General features: G+C 41.4%; 1 protein-coding gene across 5 annotated transcripts; it reads right to left on the bottom strand.

The window, feature by feature from the left end:
* Window positions 1-195: 195 nt before the first annotated feature.
* Window positions 196-24,672, bottom strand: LOC136699863 (matrix Gla protein-like). 5 transcript variants are annotated; one of them, XM_066674906.1, is made up of 6 exons: window positions 7,427-7,650; window positions 7,071-7,154; window positions 4,743-4,819; window positions 4,526-4,555; window positions 4,037-4,103; window positions 196-1,169 (listed from the first exon to the last, which is right to left on the bottom strand). In XM_066674906.1, the coding sequence occupies exons 3-6, from the start codon at window positions 4,810-4,812 to the stop codon at window positions 1,028-1,030; spliced, it is 309 nt and encodes a 102-aa protein (XP_066531003.1). In that variant the 5' UTR covers window positions 4,813-4,819; window positions 7,071-7,154; window positions 7,427-7,650; the 3' UTR covers window positions 196-1,027. The 5 variants fall into 5 exon arrangements, with proteins under 5 accessions (XP_066531003.1, XP_066531001.1, XP_066531004.1 ...); XM_066674904.1 differs by having other exon boundaries at window positions 7,385-7,650; XM_066674902.1 differs by lacking the exons at window positions 196-1,169; window positions 4,037-4,103; window positions 4,526-4,555; window positions 4,743-4,819 and adding exons at window positions 4,835-5,640; window positions 23,293-23,326; window positions 23,995-24,037; window positions 24,530-24,672 and having other exon boundaries at window positions 7,427-7,530.
* Window positions 24,673-24,973: the final 301 nt, after the last annotated feature.

The raw sequence follows: 24,973 nt of genomic DNA on the forward strand, positions 1-24,973 counted from the left end.
CTGCGACACCTACCTGCCACTGTGCCGCTCAATGATTTTGCCACCGATCGCCCAACGTGGGGCTCAAACCCACGACTCTGTGATTAAGAGTCTCATGCTCTACGGACTGAGCTAGCCAGGAAACTTGTTCGTAATAAAGAGTATGTTAAATGTCTGTGTGTTAGAAAGAAAAACAAGTAATGGGTTTGTGGAAAAATGAAACAGAACTGTTCAGAATATGAGGTTATTTAATTATGAGTCACTAAAGCATGTGATTACACAAACATTTCTTAAAGAGCAATACCAATAAAATTTGAGAAAAATGCAACACATACTTTACCATGTTTGAAATATTTTATGAATGTAGACCTTTTCAGCATCTTAGCTTTTAAAAGTAATGTTGGGTGTGTATTTTATTTCAAAAGGTGTCAGCTGATATTGTGGGCATATCCTGAGACCATTTAATATGCCCACATAAACAAAAAACAACTCCTATGCCCTCATTCATTTCATTATTGAATCATATAAGTGCATAAAATGCCTCATACTTTCTGGATGGCTAAGCTAGCTGTTTCTCTCCCCAATCACTCAACATGACGGTAGCCAACTCAGACACCTGTTAGCTAACCTTAGTGTTTTACTTTGAAAGGTAGCAACATATTATTTTAGATTTCTGTAGCTGTCAGAAGTTCTATAGGTGATGTTAGCTAACTTGCAAATTCCGGTTAGACACCATCATTTTTCATGTGGATAAGACAAGCTAGTTTTGCTAGCTTTTATTGCTACCATGCTGCGCTAACTCACATAGCATTATCCCACAAGTATATCATGAACAAGTAACCACTAACTCAGGATTGTGAAGAAAAGTAAAGAAGGGAGATATTGGTGTTGCTCTTTAACCCTTTAACTTTCAGCAGAAAGAGTAAATAAACTGATACCGTGTTTATATATGAACACATGACTGAATTAGCTCAGACCAGCTTGTAATAGCAAAATATCGATTGGAGTGTTTATTCGTACAGCTACAGAACACTGCTGAAAGAGTTACTCAGTAACGGCGGTTGTTGCCGGCATGACGACTTGCAAAGTATGTGTTATAAGCCATTTGGTAACCATAGCGATTGGCAAACAGACGGCATGGAGAGTAATCCTCACAAATTTCTGATCTGCGCTCGGCGGGAGACTTGATTCTGAGAGAGAAGGAAAGAAAATAGAGAGAGAGAATTAAATTGAATTGAAAAATTTCTTTACGCAAACAGATATCTACGTATAACTCATGGTACATTCCTCACTAGTTTATAGCTCACATGTTCCACCTACTGCCATGAGTTGACCAAATGCAGTGTGTTATGCTGTGTTCTAATGTTTGTAAGCATTATTACACATTATGAATTGGTGAATACAGCTACATTAAAATGCAACAACGTGCACATGCTGTGTTCATAGAACATCATTTCCCAGGGTTCCCCAGTAAGGCTGTGGTCTAAGCGTAGGCCCTTGTCATTAGGAGATCACTGGATTAATCCCCCCTTGATGCCTCAGCAGTCTGAGGATCCATCCACACAGATCAATTTATCTTTAAAAACAGACACTTTCCTCTCTTCGTTTTTGAAAATATCCCCGTCCAGACGAATAGGAAAAGCTGCATATGTACCCTGTAGTTTAATGACTGCTATAATTCACCCTATAGGGAGTGATTGAGCGTTTGTGTTTCAGCCAGAGACAGGCACGCTAAAATGTTAGTTTTCAGTGTCGGCACAAGAACAGTGAGCAAGGCGTTTTCAATGATCTAAAGCGCAATTTTTCTGTGGACGTGAGGCCAAAACGGCAACAAAAACCATAGTTTACAAAACACGGCCTGAGTTCATGATCCTGTAAGCAACGTGCATTTGATTTTCATGGTATTGTTTGTTGAAACATACTTTGTTGAATATAAAATGGGCAAACAGCAGATGAATTGGATTTTTTTAATTAAATACTGTGCTTGAGAATGAACGGCATTCATGACTGCGTCCACTGTGTCCACTCACGTGTTACGATGCAGATTTGAAAGCCCATGATTGGTGCTTATGTCATTGCAGTAAACAACTAAATAATTTTGAACCTAAAGATTTTGAAAATGGAAAGTGAACTAGTGAAGACTGTGCAGGGTGCAGTACAAGCACTGAGTCAGATGTGGAGGAGGTTCTGCCAGATTTGATGGAACAGGGAGATGCAGTGAACTTCATATAAGAAGGAATAGCCTACAATTCACTCACTGTTTGATTATTTTTCATACATGGTTTGGTTTGCAGCTGCATAATTGTGGCTACTCTGTTTATAACTGTTCTTATGATGATGCTGCGAAATGAGGGAGTCTGTTCTTTCCTTTACCTCATGGCTCTCTGTGCTATATATAATACATTATTTAATATTATAGCATATTGTGGCATATTATTTAGCTGACTGCTGTTTTTCAGGCCTTTTGGCTGATCTTTTAAAAGGCATCAGTTTTATATTTACTGTCGGTAATATGCTAAATAAAATAGATAAATAAATTACCCCGAATCTCTCTCTTACTCGATCACTTGTTCAGTACATAAACCTTACAGATAGCTTATATAATGATAAAGTATGAAGGTAATTAGTGCCAGCGCCACTGATACAGAGCACAACTGGCCTTGTTTGTTTCCCCTCCATTTTTCTGCTCAAACTGCTGTATTGCACGGATGTATGGAGCACCTAAGGTTACATGGCAGTTGTTTGAATAAGGCCTAGCCACAGATGTATATATTGAGGACACAAAAAATAATATTCTGAGGACACATTATAATATATTAAGATCACAAAATACTATTGTGAGGCCACAAGTTCATTTTTTGAGACCAGGAGGAAGGGTATTGTGGCCTAATGTAAGATTTGAGGTAAGCCGGTGTAAATTTAAGGTTTGCAATAGCATAGGTAGCTAAAAAGTGTAAAGTTCACATGGAGCTGGTGGCACTGAGAATGCATTAATGGTGGCAGTGGGGCTAGGAAAAGCCTGTCACCAGTGTGGATTTACGATTGCTGAAGGTCTGGGACGCCAGACTTCACTGTTGAGCTTTCCAAAGGTGTTGTGGGCTTAATTCAGCCAAACATTGGAAAGGGGCGGTGTCTAACTGATGACCCCTGTGAAGAACTAGTGAGGCAGTGGCACAAGGGATGGGCTTAGTGAACAAGCTTTATTATAAGGTGTAGCTGGTGGCTGATCAGACCATAAATAGCCACAGCAACCTTATTGGTTTGGGTTAGGATTTAAATAATAATAATTAGAATGTGCAATTATTTGTCATTGTACACGTACAATAAATATGTCTTTCACATTTAAACCATCTGTGGCAGTGAACACACACACACACCACACACTAGTGCACTAGGGGCTGTGAACACACACCCAGAGGGGCGGGCAGCCATCCCCGACACCCGGGAGCGTTTGGGGTTTCAGTGCCTTGCTCAAGAGGAACTTCAGCCATGGATGTTCCTACAGATCCTGAGGATTGAACAGAGCCAAGCTCAGTCCAAAGAATCATTAGGTGCAAGGTGGGAATACATCCTGGTGGGGGCGCCAGTCCTTCACAAGGCAACACAGACACACACATTCACACTCACACCTATGGACACTTTTGAGTCTGTGAGAGGAAACCCACACAGACACAGGGAGAACACACCACACTCCTCACAGACAGTCACCAGGAGGAAACCCACACAGACAAAGGGAGAACACACCACACTCCTCACAGACAGTCACCCGGAGCGGGAATCGAACCCACAACCTCCAAGCCCCTGGAGCTGTGTGACTGCGACACCTACCTGCTGCGCCGCATCAACATATTATTTCATGGCCAATATATGTTACTTTGTGGCCTGAAATTATTATTTTGAGCAGCACAGTAGCAGGTATGGATTCAAACATTGATTAATTAACGATGGAATGCACTTCCATAATGTACTTATGTACATTAAAAATAAGCAAAATATATAAATCCATTACAATTTTGTAAATAGTATATTTAATCTACCTTAATGTTGTACTACCCACCTCTTCCTGTAGAAGCCTTGTGGGGGATTCATGAAAGTGTTTGCTCTGTACTGAGGGACGAACAGATCTGCCACACACACACAGAGAGAGAGAGAGAGAGAGAGAGAGAAAGAAAAACATACAGCAAAAGCAAGAAAACATTCAGATTAACTGCTGGGTATGGTCAGGTGTGTTTGAGCAGGAAAATCATCAACATTTGCAGGAATCCAGCTCACCAGGATTTGGCGTACTTCAGACCTGCTTTATATAACCACATCATACACTCAAATTTCAAACTGCAACGACTTAAAACCAACCTCTGAATGTTGCTCAGACTTTACAACATTAAACTGAACATGTATCTGCTTTAATTACAGTATCACCACTAACTTTTTGAACATTCCCCCCATATGCACTGGATTTGTTCGTAACATGAACTACAGGCTTGGTTCATGCAAATGATAAATACTGTGTGTTATGTAAGTTAAGGGAATTTTAATTTTTTTTTACCTTCCATTGACTCATGACTCTCCTGGGAGTCTGCAGGCACAAAACAAACATGCAGCGCACACACACACACACACACACACAGAGAGAGAGAGAAGAGAGAGAACATTTGTGTTAGTGCTGCAAAGAGAATGTCAGTGCGATTATCTTTGAAGTGGCATGTGCCTGTGCAACAGCAGGTGTGTGTGAAAGATGCCACATTGTTGAGGAGTTTACAAACCATAGCAAGCAGCAATCGCCATGACAACACACACCGTCACACACCGAAGGACTGCCTGCATGGTCTTCATGGTACTGCTGATGCAACAAACACACACAAACACAAACTCAGAAGTGTGTATCCATGCATTTTCTTTCATAACCTCAACCAAAACAACTGTTTGCCTAACCATAACCCTTATCTTGTGGTCCCCATGAGGAAGACAGGCCAATGACCACATTAACACATTTTAAAACCCACACTGTGAGTGAAATCTGGTAAACACACAAACTTACATAAAAAAAATAAAGATTATTTGTGAATAGACTGCTCCTGCAGGGAAACAAAGCATGTAGGGAATAAAAAGGAGACGGGGCAGGGTCAAGACGGGCTTGTTTACTGTTTGACCCATTCCAAATCTTAGTCGTTTTTATGTGAGTTTACACATTATGTGGAGTGTTTGTGTGTGAGGTGCACAATATGTTCAGAAATTAAGCTCAGTTTAGTTTGCAGCAAACCCCTTGATAAGGGGGAACAATGATCACATTTCAGAAACCAAACCTGTGTTCTACATAAGACCTAAAAGAACACTTTAACCAAAAATAACAGGATGAACGCTTCTTTTGTTAACCAAGTCATTTCACTCAATTCTTCAATGGTTAGAGTCCCCGAAAGACCACCACAGAACAAATACAATTTGCTTGGTGACAATGACACATGGTGATATTGTGCTAGTGTGTGTTGCACTGGTTTGATTGAATAAGATACAGCAATGCTCCAGGAGATTTTAAACATTGTGCCCACTCATATGAATGTAACACACCATCACATCGGTGTCACTGGAGTGCTGAGACCGATCCACAACCCAAACACCAGCTCTGTGGGGGTCCAGACCATTGAAGAGCATTGTGAAAGGGGGCTAACAAAGAATGCAGAACAATTGATGAATTACAGTCTGTGATTGTAGAACTACAAGGTGCTTCTCTGTCAAATAGAGGAGAATAAACGTGACATAACATTAATGTAGGTCTAGTTCACATACTGTGGTTCCTCTTTAAAGGAATCTTTATCAGCACCTTGGTAATGTGACTATGTAACTATGAGATACGTGATGTATGTGAGGTGATTTTCACAGTGTCAGTATATTTGATGCCCTAAAATGGTAGGGAAATTAGTAGCAATAACTAAGACAAAAGTAATAAAAAGTATCATTTATGACCGTAACCTGATGCTAAAATTGCATTGAGCCGTTCTAAATAATTATCTTTGTCGCAAAGCTTTGTTCTAGTATTTACTTTGTTGTAGTTTGTGCTACACATTGATTATCAATGTAATATCATTGTTTTGAATGTGCACAAGCAGGTTATTCACAATAATGGTAGATACAGTCAAGTGCAATCATCAACTGAGAAACATATGAGTAGACACCAAATCTCAGAAATGAGGCACGTAATGTGAATGTAGCCTATGAAGCCCTCTCCACAGGCGTTTGGTCATAAAATCATGAACAGGAGCCATGTGCATTTCATTACATATAGATATAGTTTTCAAATTAGCTACTGTTTCTCCATTTTCCAGTGCTATAACAATGCTGATTTAACATTGGACTTCTTGTTGAATTCTTGTTCTGGACCAAAAAATGTTACCAAATCTTAATGCATGACTCAATAGAGGAATCTGAGCAAAGGTTTTGTGAAAAAATAATGGAGCGTTCTTAGGTTAGTGGATAAATTTATCAATGTATTGGTTGGAATGTTGGAATAATGGCATGAAACATGTTGTTATAGCAAAGGCACTCTGTATTTAGGGTTGTCCATAATCAATGTGCTACAGCATATAGTAATGTTTCAGATTAGTGTTTAGCATTTAGATGTGGGGGGTATATTTTAATATAATACTCCCAAGTGAGTTACTTCCAATCTACATGTACACAATAATCTGACAGCTTCAGAAACCATGCATCTGACAAGTTTACAAGTGCTGTAGTAGTCTGATATACTACTAGAGTGAGTAAGTAAATGAAGTCTGTGTCTCCTGAAAGTTTAAGGTCTGTACATGGAGCATAGGTTTAGGAGTCAGCAGCGTGACCTCACATACTACCCCTCAACACAGGCATGTGAAATCTCTCCGAGGTTAATGTTTAGTATGAACACACCACATCACAATACATACAAATGTGTGTGTCAAGAGTGTGTGTGTATATGCAGAGTCCTACCTCTGGGCTTTTCAGCTTATCTCTGTGTTCCTCTTGGCTCCTGTGTGAACAATCTTTAAAGCAACAAGCCTTTATAGGCTTTCTATCGCCCACCCCTCAAAAACACACACATACACATGCTCTTTCAATCTTACTTTTCCACCCCTTGGATCACACCGGATTATTAGATCATTTTCTCCTTCACACACACTCCCTCTGTAAATATTCCTACACTCTCCCTGAAAAACAGATGAAGCAGAATACCACACAGGCCAGATGTGTTAACCGACAGGTAGATGAAAACAGATGTGTTTCTTGATATGTTTATGAATGTAAGGTATGTATTGCCAGTGAAATTTATTTGGGCATTCGTTTAATTTTTAAAGCAGTGTTGCTAAAAGATACTTTTGTGTGGCAAAACACTTATGGTACGATAGGCGAGACAATATTATTACATATATACACCTACCTTTAAGAGGCCTGAACATTTTTACAGTATAGTGCGTCACACCTGTGTGTGTGTGTCCTGTCTGTAACTGGACAGGGCAGCGTCAAAGTCCTTTCCAGCAGTCAGTGCGCTGTTCCTGCCAATGGGAATGTTCCTGCTCAACTTCACTTTAGAGAAAACCACAGCAGACATTCCAAAAATAAATTAATTTAGGAATGTTAAACAAAACATTAAGTCAGAACATCAACTGTCCCATCTAGAAAAACTGTACCACATGTTTCAGGGAGCTGTAAACATGAAGCTGTGTGACTTAAAAAAAAAAAAAAGATTAAATGAATACTTCTTTCTTACCGCAGTGCCACTGTTGTTCAGGGCCAGGATTCTCCTGTAGGTCTTTGTCACAAAACCAGCAGGTGTTTTTTGATGAAGGGAAATCTGATGTTGTTGAGTATTATGTCTAAATTTAATATTTATTTGCCTTTAATAGTTTGGTAAAAGTATCATGATGATTATGTAAATGGTATAATATTATTTTTATCAAATTTACAAATTGTAGGAACAGAGAACACACTTGAACGCACATTTACTGTTTATTGCTAAATTGTACATTTTGGGAAAAGATAAAACATAGATTTAATCTTTTTGGCATGTTTACAGTTCCAGTCAAATGTTTGGACAACTCTTATCTTTAATCATTGGAGGACTAAACACATTAAGAAGGCGAGCAGTTCTACAAATGAACTCTTGACGAGGTCACAGATGTTCACTGCAAACCATTCCAAGTGACGACCTCATGAAGCTGAAGTGCTGCAGTCACACAGCTCCACGGACCTGGAGGTTGTGGGTTGGATTCCCGCTCCGGGTGACTGTCTGTGAGGAGTGTGGTGTGTTCTCTCTGTGTCTGTGTGGGTTTCCTCCGGGTGACTGTCTGTGAGGAGTGTGGTGTGTTCTCTCTGTGTCTGCGTGGGTTTCCGCCAGGTGACTGTCTGTGAGGAGTGTGGTGTGTTCTCTCTGTGTCTGCGTGGGTTTCCTCCGGGTGACTGTCTGTGAGGAGTGTGGTGTGTTCTCTCTGTGTCTGCGTGGGTTTCCGCCAGGTGACTGTCTGTGAGGAGTGTGGTGTGTTCTCTCTGTGTCTGCGTGGGTTTCCGCCGGGTGACTGTCTGTGAGGAGTGTGGTGTGTTCTCTCTGTGTCTGCATGGGTTTCAGCCGGGTGACTGTCTGTGAAGAGTGTGGTGTGTTCTCCCTATATATATATATATTTTTTTTTTGCATTAACCTTCATTATATTTAACTTTATAAAAGCTTATTGAGATGGCATTAGTTTAAATGTATATAATTATCTTAGGTGCCTAAGACTTCTGCACACTACTGTATATTTACAAATTACAATCAAGTTATTCAAGGCAAGGCAAGTTTATTTATAGAGCACCTTTCAAACAATTCAAAGTGCTTTACAGAAAAAAAACAGTTAAAGTAAAAGCAAGAATAAAAATCATTAAACAATTAAAATATTGCAATAAAAAGAAATACATAAACATAATAAACATGATTAAAACAATTAAAAATGAACAACAACAAAAAAAGAACTAAAGTGCTTACTGAATAAAAGTGCAGAGTGTTTTAAACCGAGCTGTAGCTGCTCAAACAGGAAATGCTCTAAGTGTTGATTTAAAAGGTCTGAGCTCACTGACTAGGTCCTAAGATCTGAGAGCTCTGCTCGGCTCATATCTCTGTAGCAGATCTGATAAACACACTGGTCCTACCCCATGTTGACATTTATAGACCAGTAATAACACCTTAAAGTCTATTCTGTAACAGACTGGTCTCCAGTGTAAGGATTTGAGGATGAAGGGAGGTGATGTGTCTCTTCTTTTGCTCCGAGTGAGAACTCTGGCAGCTGAATTTTGAATCTTTTTGTGGAAGTCCAGCTAAGAGACCGTTACAGTAATCAATGTTAAAAATAAAGGCATGGATAAGTTTCTCCAGCTCTGGTTTATTCAGAAAATCTCTGATCTACTGATGTTCTTAAGATGGAAAAATGCTGATATAGTAACTGCTTTAATATAAGATTAAAACAGATCCGAGTCCATTAATACACCAAGGTTGCGAGCCAGTTCTTCAGCAGAAACTTGTTTATTGAACTGCTTTTGTTAGTTAAATAAAGGCTCAAGAGATTAAAAAATAATCCGATCCTTTTTTTATTTATTTCATTTCTCAGAATGTCCCAATTTTTCTGGAAATGGGATTTGTACGTTGGATCGAGGGCCAAAAACACCACGGAGGAAATATTCTCAAAGTAACAGGAGAGAGCTATCTCCTAACATGGTGTTTGGTCCAGAAATCAGACATGCCTCAGTGAAAATCAAACAAACATCCTCAGTGACCACACCGTTTTTAACCATGTGCAGCTGGTCTATAAACACGGCTGTGAAGCCTTAAAACATATGAAATACCCATGTGCGAAAGCAAAAGACCTGAAGCAGAAATACTGGAGTTAAGTGATGTACGATTCATTATTGTGCACTCCACATGGAACATTTTTCATTTAAATTATAGTAAGATGGTGCGATGTCTCTGCAGGTCACTGGCAAAGTCAAAAGAATTATATAAGCTCCAACTAACAGTGTGAAATGCTAATAACATGACATAAGCCCTGGGTTGGGTTGTGCAGAGGTAGAGCTGGTACAGAGTTCTATACAGTGAATAGCCCATAGTCCACCAATGAATAATTAGATGAAGTGTCCAAACTTTTGACTGGTGCTGTACATTTTTTTAAATTGGGACAGCCACAAAAATTAAAACTCTGTTTGCTCAAGTTATACAGATAATAATAATAAACCCAGAGAGAAAGAGAGAGTGAGATGATGGGACATGGATATTTATATGTATATTATGTAATTTCCATCTCTGTCTTTTTTTGCTCTCTCTCTCCCGCTCTCTCTGTGTGTCTCTCTTTGTCTGTCTCTCCCTCTCTGTCTGTCTGTCTATGTCTCTCCCTCTCCGTGTGTCTCTCTCCATGTGTCTCTCTCCCTCTCTGTCTGTCTGTCTGTCTATCTGTCTCTCACTCTCTATATTTCTTTGTCTGTCTCTCTCTCTTTATCTCTGTCTGTCTCTGTCTGCCTCCGTCTGTGTCTGTCTGTCTAACACAAGCTAAGTAACTGTTTTCTTTAGAAATGTTCTGTCATTCTGACATAAGACAGATAAATAATTCCACCACCCACCCACATACACATACACACACACACACACACACACGTGTCTGACCATGGGTTAAATAAAAACAATAATCCCCCCTTTTGGGCAGGATATTTTCATGCCTTTCCTGCACCTTCCTGTTTTTAACTCACGCCCAACTGATCATCGTCTGGGCACAAACAACCACAACGCACCGTTAAATCATAGCCACACACCACAAACTCACATATTCAGTGAAACCGCAGACTTTTTAAAATGTATATTTCTTCTTCAAAATATCTGGAAACATTTCACATTTCTTGGTTAGACAGGGTAAATGTGGCATTAAATAGTGTAGCACATTGTGTGTAATACCTGAGGGCTTTTTCATAAAGCATTTACAACTAAAGCTCTATTCAGGCTGGAATTTTTCCCAGAACACCCACAAAAGCAGATTCTGCAAGCTCTGCTTGGCTACAGTGGATCACATTTTTTCAGAATGTTATTTTGCACCACCACTTCATACACTGTGTTGAAATAGTTTGTTACAAATAAAGGAAAATAATATGTTAAAATAATAATAATAATAATAATAACTGAAAAGCAGGACAGATTTGATAGATGCAAAGCACCCCATGAGACTGGCATGTCACTCACTCACCTACACACTCACATATTCACTCTCACTCACGTACACTCACATTCACTCACTCGCCTACACTCACATATTCACTCACTCGCCTACACACTCACATATTCACTCTCACTCGCCTACACTCACATATTCACTCACTCGCCTACACACTCACATATTCACTCACTCGCCTACACACTCACATATTCACTCTCACTCGCCTACACTCACATATTCACTCACTCGCCTACACACTCACATATTCACTCACTCGCCTACACACTCACATATTCACTCTTACTCACCTACACACTCACATATTCACTCTCACTCGCCTACACTCACTCACCTACACACTCACATATTCACTCTCACTCGCCTACACTCACTCACCTACACTCACATATTCACTCTCATTCGCCTACACTCACTCACCTACACACTCATATATTCACTCTCACTCGCCTACACTCACTCACCTACACACTCACATATTCACTCTTACTCACCTACACACTCACATATTCACTCTCACTCGCCTACACTCACTCACCTACACACTCACATATTCACTCTCATTCGCCTACACTCACTCACCTACACACTCATATATTCACTCTCACTCGCCTACACTCACTCACCTACACACTCACATATTCACTCTCACTCGCCTACACTCACTCACCTACACTCACATATTCACTCTCATTCGCCTACACTCACTCACCTACACACTCATATATTCACTCTCACTCGCCTACACTCACTCACCTACACTCACATATTCACTCTCATTCGCCTACACTCACTCACCTACACACTCATATATTCACTCTCACTCGCCTACACTCACTCACCTACACTCACATATTCACTCTCACTCGCCTACACTCACTCACCTACACACTCACATATTCACTCTCATTCGCCTACACTCACTCACCTACACACTCATATATTCACTCTCACTCGCCTACACTCACTCACCTACACACTCACATATTCACTCTCACTCGCCTACACTCACTCACCTACACACTCACATATTCACTCTCACTCGCCTACACTCACTCACCTACACTCACATATTCACTCTCATTCGCCTACACTCACTCACCTACACACTCATATATTCACTCTCACTCGCCTACACTCACTCACATATTCACTCTCATTCGCCTACACTCACTCACCTACACTCACATATTCACTCTCATTCGCCTACACTCACTCACCTACACACTCACATATTCACTCTCACTCGCCTACACTCACTCACCTACACTCACATATTCACTCTCACTCGCCTACACTCACTCACCTACACTCACATATTCACTCTCATTCGCCTACACTCACTCACCTACACTCACATATTCACTCTCATTCGCCTACACTCACTCACCTACACACTCACATATTCACTCTCACTCGCCTACACTCACTCACCTACACACTCATATATTCACTCTCACTCGCCTACACTCACTCACCTACACACTCACATATTCACTCTCACTCGCCTACACTCACTCACCTACACTCACATATTCACTCTCATTCGCCTACACTCACTCACCTACACACTCATATATTCACTCTCACTCGCCTACACTCACTCACCTACACACTCACATATTCACTCTCACTCGCCTACACTCACTCACCTACACTCACATATTCACTCTCATTCGCCTACACTCACTCACCTACACACTCATATATTCACTCTCACTCGCCTACACTCACTCACCTACACTCACATATTCACTCTCATTCGCCTACACTCACTCACCTACACACTCATATATTCACTCTCACTCGCCTACACTCACTCACCTACACACTCATATATTCACTCTCACTCGCCTACACTCACTCACCTACACTCACATATTCACTCTCATTCGCCTACACTCACTCACCTACACACTCATATATTCACTCTCACTCGCCTACACTCACTCACCTACACACTCACATATTCACTCTCACTCGCCTACACTCACTCACCTACACACTCACATATTCACTCTCACTCGCCTACACTCACTCACCTACACACTCACATATTCACTCTCACTCGCCTACACTCACTCACCTACACACTCACATATTCACTCTCACTCACCTACACTCACATATTCACTCTCACTCGCCTACACTCACTCACCTACACACTCACATATTCACTCTCACTCGCTTACACTCACTCACCTACACACTCATATATTCACTCTCACTCACCTACACTCACATATTCACTCTCACTCGCCTACACTCACTCACCTACACTCACATATTCACTCTCACTCGCCTACACTCACTCACCTACACACTCACATATTCACTCTCACTCGCCTACACTCACTCACCTACACACTCACATATTCACTCTCACTCGCCTACACTCACTCACCTACACTCACATATTCACTCTCACTCGCCTACACTCACTCACCTACACTCACATATTCACTCTCATTCGCCTACACTCACTCACCTACACACTCACATATTCACTCTCACTCGCCTACACTCACTCACCTACACTCACATATTCACTCTCATTCGCCTACACTCACTCACCTACACACTCATATATTCACTCTCACTCGCCTACACTCACTCACCTACACTCACATATTCACTCTCATTCGCCTACACTCACTCACCTACACACTCATATATTCACTCTCACTCGCCTACACTCACTCACCTACACACTCATATATTCACTCTCACTCGCCTACACTCACTCACCTACACTCACATATTCACTCTCATTCGCCTACACTCACTCACCTACACACTCATATATTCACTCTCACTCGCCTACACTCACTCACCTACACACTCACATATTCACTCTCACTCGCCTACACTCACTCACCTACACACTCACATATTCACTCTCACTCGCCTACACTCACTCACCTACACACTCACATATTCACTCTCACTCGCCTACACTCACTCACCTACACACTCACATATTCACTCTCACTCACCTACACTCACATATTCACTCTCACTCGCCTACACTCACTCACCTACACACTCACATATTCACTCTCACTCGCTTACACTCACTCACCTACACACTCATATATTCACTCTCACTCACCTACACTCACATATTCACTCTCACTCGCCTACACTCACTCACCTACACTCACATATTCACTCTCACTCGCCTACACTCACTCACCTACACACTCACATATTCACTCTCACTCGCCTACACTCACTCACCTACACACTCACATATTCACTCTCACTCGCCTACACTCACTCACCTACACTCACATATTCACTCTCACTCGCCTACACTCACTCACCTACACTCACATATTCACTCTCACTCGCCTACACTCACTCACCTACACACTCATATATTCACTCTCACTCGCCTACACTCACTCACCTACACACTTATATTCACTCATTCACTCACCTACACACTCACATATTCACTCTCACTCGCCTACACTCACTCACCTACACACTCATTCACTCGCCTACACACTCACTCACCTACACTCACATATTCACTCTCACTCGCCTACACTCACTCACCTACACACTCACATATTCACTCTCACTCGCCTACACTCACTCACCTACACACTCACATATTCACTCTCACTCGCCTACACTCACTCACCTACACTCACATATTCACTCTCACTCGCCTACACTCACTCACCTACACTCACATATTCACTCTCACTCGCTTACACTCACTCACCTACACACTCATATATTCACTCTCACTCGCCTACACTCACTCACCTACACACTTATATTCACTCATTCACTCACCTACACACTCACATATTCACTCTCACTCGCCTACACTCACTCACCTACACACTCATTCACTCGCCTACACACTCACTCACCTACACTCACATATTCACTCTCACTCGCCTACACTCACTCACCTACACTCACTCACCTACACACTCATATTCACTCATTCACTCGCCTTCACACTCACTCACCTACACTCATATATTCACTCTCACTCGCCTACACTCACTCACCTACACACTCATATTCACTCTCACTCGCCTACACACTCACTCACCTACACACGTACACTCACATATTCACTCTCACTCGCCTACACACTCACATATTTACTCACTCACTCACCTACACTCATATTCACTCACTCGCCTACACACTCACATATTCACTCACTCACTCACCTACACTCACATTCACTCTCACTCACCTACACACTCACATATTCACTCTCACTCACCTACTCACTCACATATTCACTCTCACTCACCTACTCACTCACATATTCACTCTCACTCACTCACATTCATTCACTCACCTACACACTCACATATTCACTCTCACTCACTCACATATTCATTCACTCACTCACCTACACACTCACATATTCACTCTCACTCGCCTACACTCACTCACCTACACTCACATATTCACTCTCACTCGCTTACACTCACTCACCTACACACTCATATATTCACTCTCACTCGCCTACACTCACTCACCTACACACTTATATTCACTCATTCACTCACCTACACACTCACATATTCACTCTCACTCGCCTACACTCACTCACCTACACACTCATTCACTCGCCTACACACTCACTCACCTACACTCACATATTCACTCTCACTCGCCTACACTCACTCACCTACACTCACTCACCTACACACTCATATTCACTCATTCACTCGCCTTCACACTCACTCACCTACACTCATATATTCACTCTCACTCGCCTACACTCACTCACCTACACACTCATATTCACTCTCACTCGCCTACACACTCACTCACCTACACACGTACACTCACATATTCACTCTCACTCGCCTACACACTCACATATTTACTCACTCACTCACCTACACTCATATTCACTCACTCGCCTACACACTCACATATTCACTCACTCACTCACCTACACTCACATTCACTCTCACTCACCTACACACTCACATATTCACTCTCACTCACCTACTCACTCACATATTCACTCTCACTCACCTACTCACTCACATATTCACTCTCACTCACTCACATTCATTCACTCACCTACACACTCACATATTCACTCTCACTCACTCACATATTCATTCACTCACTCACCTACACACTCACATATTCACTCTCACTCACTCACATTCATTCACTCACCTACACACTCACATATTCACTCTCACTCACTCACATATTCATTCACTCACTCACCTACACACTCACATATACACTCACATATTCACTCTCACTCACCTACACACTCACATATTCACTCACCTACACACTCACATATTCACTCTCACTCACTCACATATTCACTCTCACTCACCTACACACTCACATATTCACTCTTACTCGCCTACACACTCACATATTCACTCTCACTCACTCACATATTCACTCTCACTCACTCACATATTCACTCTCACTCACTCACATATTCACTCACTCACCTACACACTCACATATTCACTCACTCACCTACACACTCACATATTCACTCTCACTCGCCTACACTCACTCACATATTCACTCACTCACCTACACACTCACATATTCACTCACCTATACACTCACATATTCACTCACTCACCTACACACTCACATATTCACTCACTCACCTACACTCATATTCACTCACTCACCTACACTCACATATTCACTCTCACTCGCCTACACTCACTCACCTACACACTCACATATTCACTCTCACTCGCCTACACTCACTCACCTACACACTCACATATTCACTCTCACTCGCCTACACTCACTCACCTACACTCACATATTCACTCTCACTCGCCTACACTCACTCACCTACACTCACATATTCACTCTCACTCGCTTACACTCACTCACCTACACACTCATATATTCACTCTCACTCGCCTACACTCACTCACCTACACACTTATATTCACTCATTCACTCACCTACACACTCACATATTCACTCTCACTCGCCTACACTCACTCACCTACACACTCATTCACTCGCCTACACACTCACTCACCTACACTCACATATTCACTCTCACTCGCCTACACTCACTCACCTACACTCACTCACCTACACACTCATATTCACTCATTCACTCGCCTACACTCACTCACCTACACACTCATATTCACTCTCACTCGCCTACACACTCACTCACCTACACACGTACACTCACATATTCACTCTCACTCGCCTACACACTCACATATTTACTCACTCACTCACCTACACTCATATTCACTCACTCGCCTACACACTCACATATTCACTCACTCACTCACCTACACTCACATTCACTCTCACTCACCTACACACTCACATATTCACTCTCACTCACCTACTCACTCACATATTCACTCTCACTCACCTACTCACTCACATATTCACTCTCACTCACTCACATTCATTCACTCACCTACACACTCACATATTCACTCTCACTCACTCACATATTCATTCACTCACTCACCTACACACTCACATATTCACTCTCACTCACTCACATTCATTCACTCACCTACACACTCACATATTCACTCTCACTCGCCTACACTCACTCACCTACACTCACATATTCACTCTCACTCGCTTACACTCACTCACCTACACACTCATATATTCACTCTCACTCGCCTACACTCACTCACCTACACACTTATATTCACTCATTCACTCACCTACACACTCACATATTCACTCTCACTCGCCTACACTCACTCACCTACACACTCATTCACTCGCCTACACACTCACTCACCTACACTCACATATTCACTCTCACTCGCCTACACTCACTCACCTACACTCACTCACCTACACACTCATATTCACTCATTCACTCGCCTACACTCACTCACCTACACACTCATATTCACTCTCACTCGCCTACACACTCACTCACCTACACACGTACACTCACATATTCACTCTCACTCGCCTACACACTCACATATTTACTCACTCACTCACCTACACTCATATTCACTCACTCGCCTACACACTCACATATTCACTCACTCACTCACCTACACTCACATTCACTCTCACTCACCTACACACTCACATATTCACTCTCACTCACCTACTCACTCACATATTCACTCTCACTCACCTACTCACTCACATATTCACTCTCACTCACATTCATTCACTCACCTACACACTCACATATTCACTCTCACTCACTCACATATTCATTCACTCACTCACCTACACACTCACATATACACTCACATATTCACTCTCACTCACCTACACACTCACATATTCACTCACCTACACACTCACATATTCACTCTCACTCACTCACATATTCACTCTCACTCACCTACACACTCACATATTCACTCTTACTCGCCTACACACTCACATATTCACTCTCACTCACTCACATATTCACTCTCACTCACTCACATATTCACTCACTCACTCACATATTCACTCACTCACCTACACACTCACATATTCACTCACTCACCTACACACTCACATATTCACTCTCACTCGCCTACACTCACTCACATATTCACTCACTCACCTACACACTCACATATTCACTCACCTATACACTCACATATTCACTCACTCACCTACACACTCACATATTCACTCACTCACCTACACTCATATTCACTCACTCACCTACACTCATATTCACTCACTCACCTACACTCATATTCACTCACTCACTCGCCTACACACTCACATATTCACTCACTCACCTACTCACTCACTCACCTACACACTCACATATTCACTCACTCACCTACACACTCACATATTCACTCACTCACTCACTCATGGTTTGGAATTGCAAATACACATTGTAAAAGCAACCTGGTTGGCTGTTTTTATTAAAGGGTGGGTCTTTTCCCATAAACAGCCTGTTCAGACAATAACAACACTCCACAAGGAACAAGTTTATAGGATGGAAGAAAGAGTATTTATAGGACGGAAGAAACAGTAACATTAATATCCTTACTCTTTAGTAAAATATTTTTGTTTATTTCCCAAACACTTATTTTAATGCCCATAAAAATCAAAGAGTGTGTGCTAAATTTAAAATTAAGCAACGTTAAATATTATACTTTATGCCCATTTATGAATGTCACCGTTTTCAGGGGAGTAGCAAGGGTGTAACACAGGATATTTAAACACTCTCCCTTCATTAGGAGTGCCTTTAACAGATGTAGGTCCGACATAAGAAGCCACACTCCCCAAAGTGTGTTAAGTGGAGAGGGACAGATGTGGTCAGCAGTCAGCAGTGACATTCAGCCTTCATTTCATGACTAAATTTGGTAGTACACAAAACAGTGACAGTCTATTTATTGCACTAAATGTTCAGGTGAGCAGACAGAATCAGTGAAATAAAATGCTGGATTGGACTGAGTGAAGTGAGAGAGCAAATGGAGGATGTTGCACAAATATTCCTGCTGTTATTGTGTGTCATGGGTTGTTACACACTGCTGTTATTATCTCTGTAATGCCTTTAGGAGGCCGTGTGTCATCTGGAGGAAACTAAGGATTATGTAATGATGTACAGCTGTAGTAGTAGTACCAGACAGGATACACACCCCTTCAAATGGTAAGACAAAGGGAGCATTTCTGTGAAAGAAGACATGACCCATCTTTTTATTTTGGAGTCCAGCAATAAGGTTGGATTCACTGTGTTCTTATTCCTGATCTGTTGCTGTACTTAAAATAAACATTTTCTTTGTGCTCTGAAGGGTATTACATGTGTAATCATGTCCACTCTCCTGTCCAATCCAAACAACTCAAAGCCCCTTCAGACAGACTCTTAAGAAGCATGTAGTGGTTCTCAGGACTGTACACTAAACCACCTATAACTTCATTTATATGGTTTTCTTCAGGGTTGTGTAGGAGGCCTAGAAAATATGATATTGCAAGTCCACCTTGTGGTGTTTCTCAGGCCTGTACCCTATTTCTCCAAAACATGCTTCGTAATGGCAACTGTTTTGTCAGTGCAGTAATAAATAAATACTAACGTGTATCAAATGTAAGTTTATGAACATATACATGAGTATCGTGTTTGGTCATGGCTTAATTTATTTGAGTCCCCAATCATTTCATTAATTCATTACTTTGTCTGTAACTGCTCGTCCAGTTCAGGGTCGCAGTGGGGTCAGACCCTACCCCGGAATCACTGGGCGCAAGGGCTCAAAAAACTTGAGATTGAACTTTGAAAAATACAACAATTTATTAAAAATTAAAATAAGTGTAGGATTATTTTTTTTAAGTTTAAATAAAATTGTTATTTTAAGTTATTTTATTGTTTTTTAATAAATTATTTATTTTCAATTTTCACTTTTCTATATATTTCGATATTTGAAGTCTTATATTTTTCAATTGCAGATTTTATATTTTCAGATTCAAATGTTAATTTTTTTTAGTTTCATATCTTTTTTCAGTCACAGTCACTTTTTTCAGTCACACACCACACTCCTCACAGACAGTCACCCGGAGGAAACCCACACAGACACAGAGAGAACACACCACACTCCTCACAGACAGTCACCCGGAGGAAACCCACACAGACACAGAGAGAACACACCACACTCCTCACAGACAGTCACCCGGAGGAAACCCACGCAGACACAGGGAGAACACAACAACTCCTCACAGACAGTGAGGGTTAAAGCAGGACTCGCACCCCCAACCCCAGGTCCCTGGACCTGTGTGACTGCGACACTATCTGCTCTGCCACCATGCCGCCCATAGAACCCAATCAGGATTGCTTAAATATTGACAAACTGGTAAATCTCAAAATTAGGTTTAGGTTTAAAGGAGATTTAGGCTAAAAGTCCTGGAATGAAAGAAATTGACCTGTAATAAAGGAAAATTATATGTACACTAGATACTAAAAAACTACATTATATTTAGTCATGGTCCGGCTGTGTATTTTTATGTATATCTATTTCTGTATATTATTCATATTTTCAGTATTTTTCCTGGTGCTGAATAATGAAAAACGTAAACATCATGGTCTTGCTCCCAGTGATTCCGGCTAGGCTCCAGACCCACCGCAACCTAGAACTGGATAAGCGGTTACAGACAATGAATGAGCCTCATGGTCTTTAGACTGAAAATTAAATAAAGAAAAAAGACTGTCTGACTTCTGCACAGTATTCAATATACAGGACGTCTCAAATGCACGGAAACAGGAAAGAAAATATCAACCATATAAAAGTCAGTGTTCCAATATTTTATATATATAAACTTTATATTATATAAACTGTTTGGGTTTCACTAAGCAAAAAAATGGTGGTGTAGTGTAAGGTCAGTTCAGGATATGCCAAATGTCTGTGTGATTTTTTATGAAAGAGAGAGAGAGAGAGAGAGAGAGAGAGAGAGAGTCTGTTTGAATCTGCTCTGTCTATCTGAATTCCACAAGTTGACTGGGTTCTGCAGAATTTGTTTATGTGCCAAAGCTAACAAACACTGAGTGCAGCCAATCCCATTCTGTTTGTTCAGCATGCTAAAACTCACACAGGCTCTCACACATGTGCACACAACAGGGAAGAAGAATTTCAAACCTAATGCACATTCTTACAGTTATGTACAACCACAAAACACACTAAGTAGTGTACAATAGTCTGTAAAGCTTTAAATACCACTCAGCGGGGGGGTGTGCACACTGTTCATCTTTTTTTAATTTTTCCTTTTTAGGATGCTGAACCTATCGTAAATATCCTCTTTTTTTTTACTGCAGCACTGAAGCCATAAACCAGCAGAGACACAGCACTGGTCACTCAGGTCAAAGAGATATATAACACACACACACACAGGTTTGTTTTACCCAGCATCAGAGCATGGACTCGTACATGTCCCTGCTTACCTTCCATTTACTGCTACATACAGTTAGACCACAATGACATTTACAGACACTGAGAATTAATGACTCGACAATGAGTGTAAACTGTATCAGCCAAAGGCAGTTAAATAAAATTAAATGAGCATAAACAAATGCCGTTTAGATGTGTGTTTGTACCAGCCTGATTTACATTCATTCATACATTCATCTGTAAGCACTTATCCAGTTCAGGGCCTACCTGGAATCATTGGGCACAAGGCGGGAACACACCCTGGAGGGGGCGCCTGTCCTTCACAGGGCAACACACTCACACACACACTCACACCTACGGACACTTTTTGAGTCGCAAATTCACCTACCAACGTGTGTTTTTGGACTGTGGGAGGAAACCGGAGCACGCGGAGGAAACCCACGCGGACACAGGGAGAACACACCACACTCCTCACAGACAGTCACCCGGAGGAAACCCACGCAGACTCAGGGAGAACACACCACACTCCTCACAGACAGTCACCCGGAGGAAACCCACGCAGACACAGAGAGAACACACCACACTCCTCACAGACAGTCACCCGGAGGAAACCCACGCAGACACAGGGAGAACACACCACACTCCTCACAGACAGTCACCCGGAGGAAACCCACACAGACACAGAGAGAACACACCAAACTCCTCACAGACAGTCACCTGGAGGAAACCCACGCAGACACAGAGAGAACACACCACACTCCTCACAGACAGTCACCCGGAGGAAACCCACGCAGACACAGAGAGAACACACCACACTCCTCACAGACAGTCACCCGGAGGAAACCCACGCGGACACAGGTAGAACACACCACAATCCTCACAGACAGTCACCCGGAGGAAACCCACGCAGACACAGGGAGAACACACCACACTCCTCACAGACAGTCACCCGGAGCGGGAATCAAACCCACAACCTCCAGGTGCCGGGAGCTGTGTGACTGCGACACCTACCTGCTGCGTCACCATGCTGCCGCCCTGATTTACATATTATTACATATTTGTACACAGTTTTGTTTATTTTTGTGTGACATCATTGCCAAGTGCACACTACTGTCACTTTTCTCCTAAAATTGGGGACACATGTAAACACAAAAATGGACAAATGTAAAAAAGAATATTAATAAAACAGCAGCGTGTTTAGTGCAAGTTTGTTTACATTCACTAAGAAGAGTCTTTGATCTCTTGTTTATCCCATTACACCTTTTACACTAAGAATTTCTTACCTGGGGATGGGGTGAGGGACAGTCTCTGGTAGAACTTTAAGCAGAGAATAACTTTGAGACACAACATTTATGATCCTAATGCTAACAGAATATTATAACTCTAATCGTTTGTAATTAACAATTAACGTACGTTTTGACATAAATGAAATTAATGAAAATTTAAAAATGAAATTAAAGATAAATGGATGGTCTTTGGTGGTCTTGGATGGTCTTTCACACTAGGCTAATAGAGAAGTGCTTTTTATATGATTACAATTTTTTTATAACCGTTATACTCGAGTCATTTTTATTGATTGTTTGTTTCAAATTTGTTTCTGTGCTTTACAAAAAAGCCAACCCCACAGCTCCTTTTTTAGAGTTTGACTTTCTGCCCTGTCCCCACAGAACGTTACCGAAGAGTGAATCGTCCACTTCCTGCCCACTGCCACGGCATGCAGTTTCAAGCCAAATCTGAAGTGTGTGTGTTGCGTGTTTGCCCATGCATTTCATCTGGCACTTATTTTTTATTTGTATTTGAAAAGAGACCCAAAGTAAACACATTGTAGAATAAATGCACCACTTAATTCGTTCATTATGAGTTTTGAGGCTACAGTTAACCGCACCCAAACCTCTGGCAGCAAATCCATCAGTTTGAGATGAAACAGATGAATGATATTGGCATCTATTAACTATAAAATAGAAAGCTTTTTTAACGAGACTCACCATCATCTGATGCTTAATGGCCCAGAACGGCGAATGTACAAACCTTAAAAGAAATAGACATTTTAAAAGGTGCTTTAAACTTTTAAAACAGAAGCCACGTTGAAGAAAGGTCTAATAAATTTCAGTGTAAATGAAATGCCATTTAAATGCATTCTGTTTTAATCCTACAATATCACAATACAACAACTCTCCCATAAACAAAAGGAAAGCAGCTTCCTAGGAGCCTTCTAATGTTTTCAAGTTCAGTAAATGTATGTATTCTGTTTAAAAAAGCGGGGGTAGGGGGTTCATGAAGAAAGAATAACTAGAAAATCAATTTACATTAATTTCCATCAAAATTAAAGATCTGCCTTCTGTTAAATTAAATATTTAGTCTATATCGAGTTTGCTACACTGTTTAAACAAAGCAGCTGTCCTTCATGTTGTGTGAAAAAATCATGATGGACCAATAGAAATCCTCCAAAAATTACTTGGAATAATATCTTTTTACATTGACTTCCACAGAAATTTAAGCAGGAAATGGTAACTTCTTTACCTTTTTACAACTCTGTTTAGATTTACGGCAGAAACATATTTCTCGCAAGGATAGTGTGACCAGACGCCCTTTTTTACCCGAACATGTCCTCTTTTTAAAACCTAAACAAAATGTCCGGGCGGAATTTCACAAACGTCCGGCATTTTGTTTTTCTAGAGCTTACATAGAACTTCGAGAAGTTTCTCAAACTAGTCCCGCCCTCCCCTACTCCGATTGGTTCGCTTGAGTGAGAAGGGGGCGTGGTGAAGTAGCCTAAAATCTTCTGATTGGACGGTCTGACTGTAGAGTTACCGTTATTGGTCAATAACCTTCTCTGTAAACATTTAATTGGTCAGTCTGCACGTCAGTAGTCCTTGTTTACGTCAGGCAAAGCTCATGTACCCACACTCAGCTCGAGCAGCTATGACCAAACGTAAATGTAAGTTCTCGGATGAAGTAAAAAAG

This window comes from Hoplias malabaricus, chromosome 6, assembly GCF_029633855.1.
Source record: "Hoplias malabaricus isolate fHopMal1 chromosome 6, fHopMal1.hap1, whole genome shotgun sequence".
Classification (NCBI taxonomy): domain Eukaryota; kingdom Metazoa; phylum Chordata; class Actinopteri; order Characiformes; family Erythrinidae; genus Hoplias; species Hoplias malabaricus.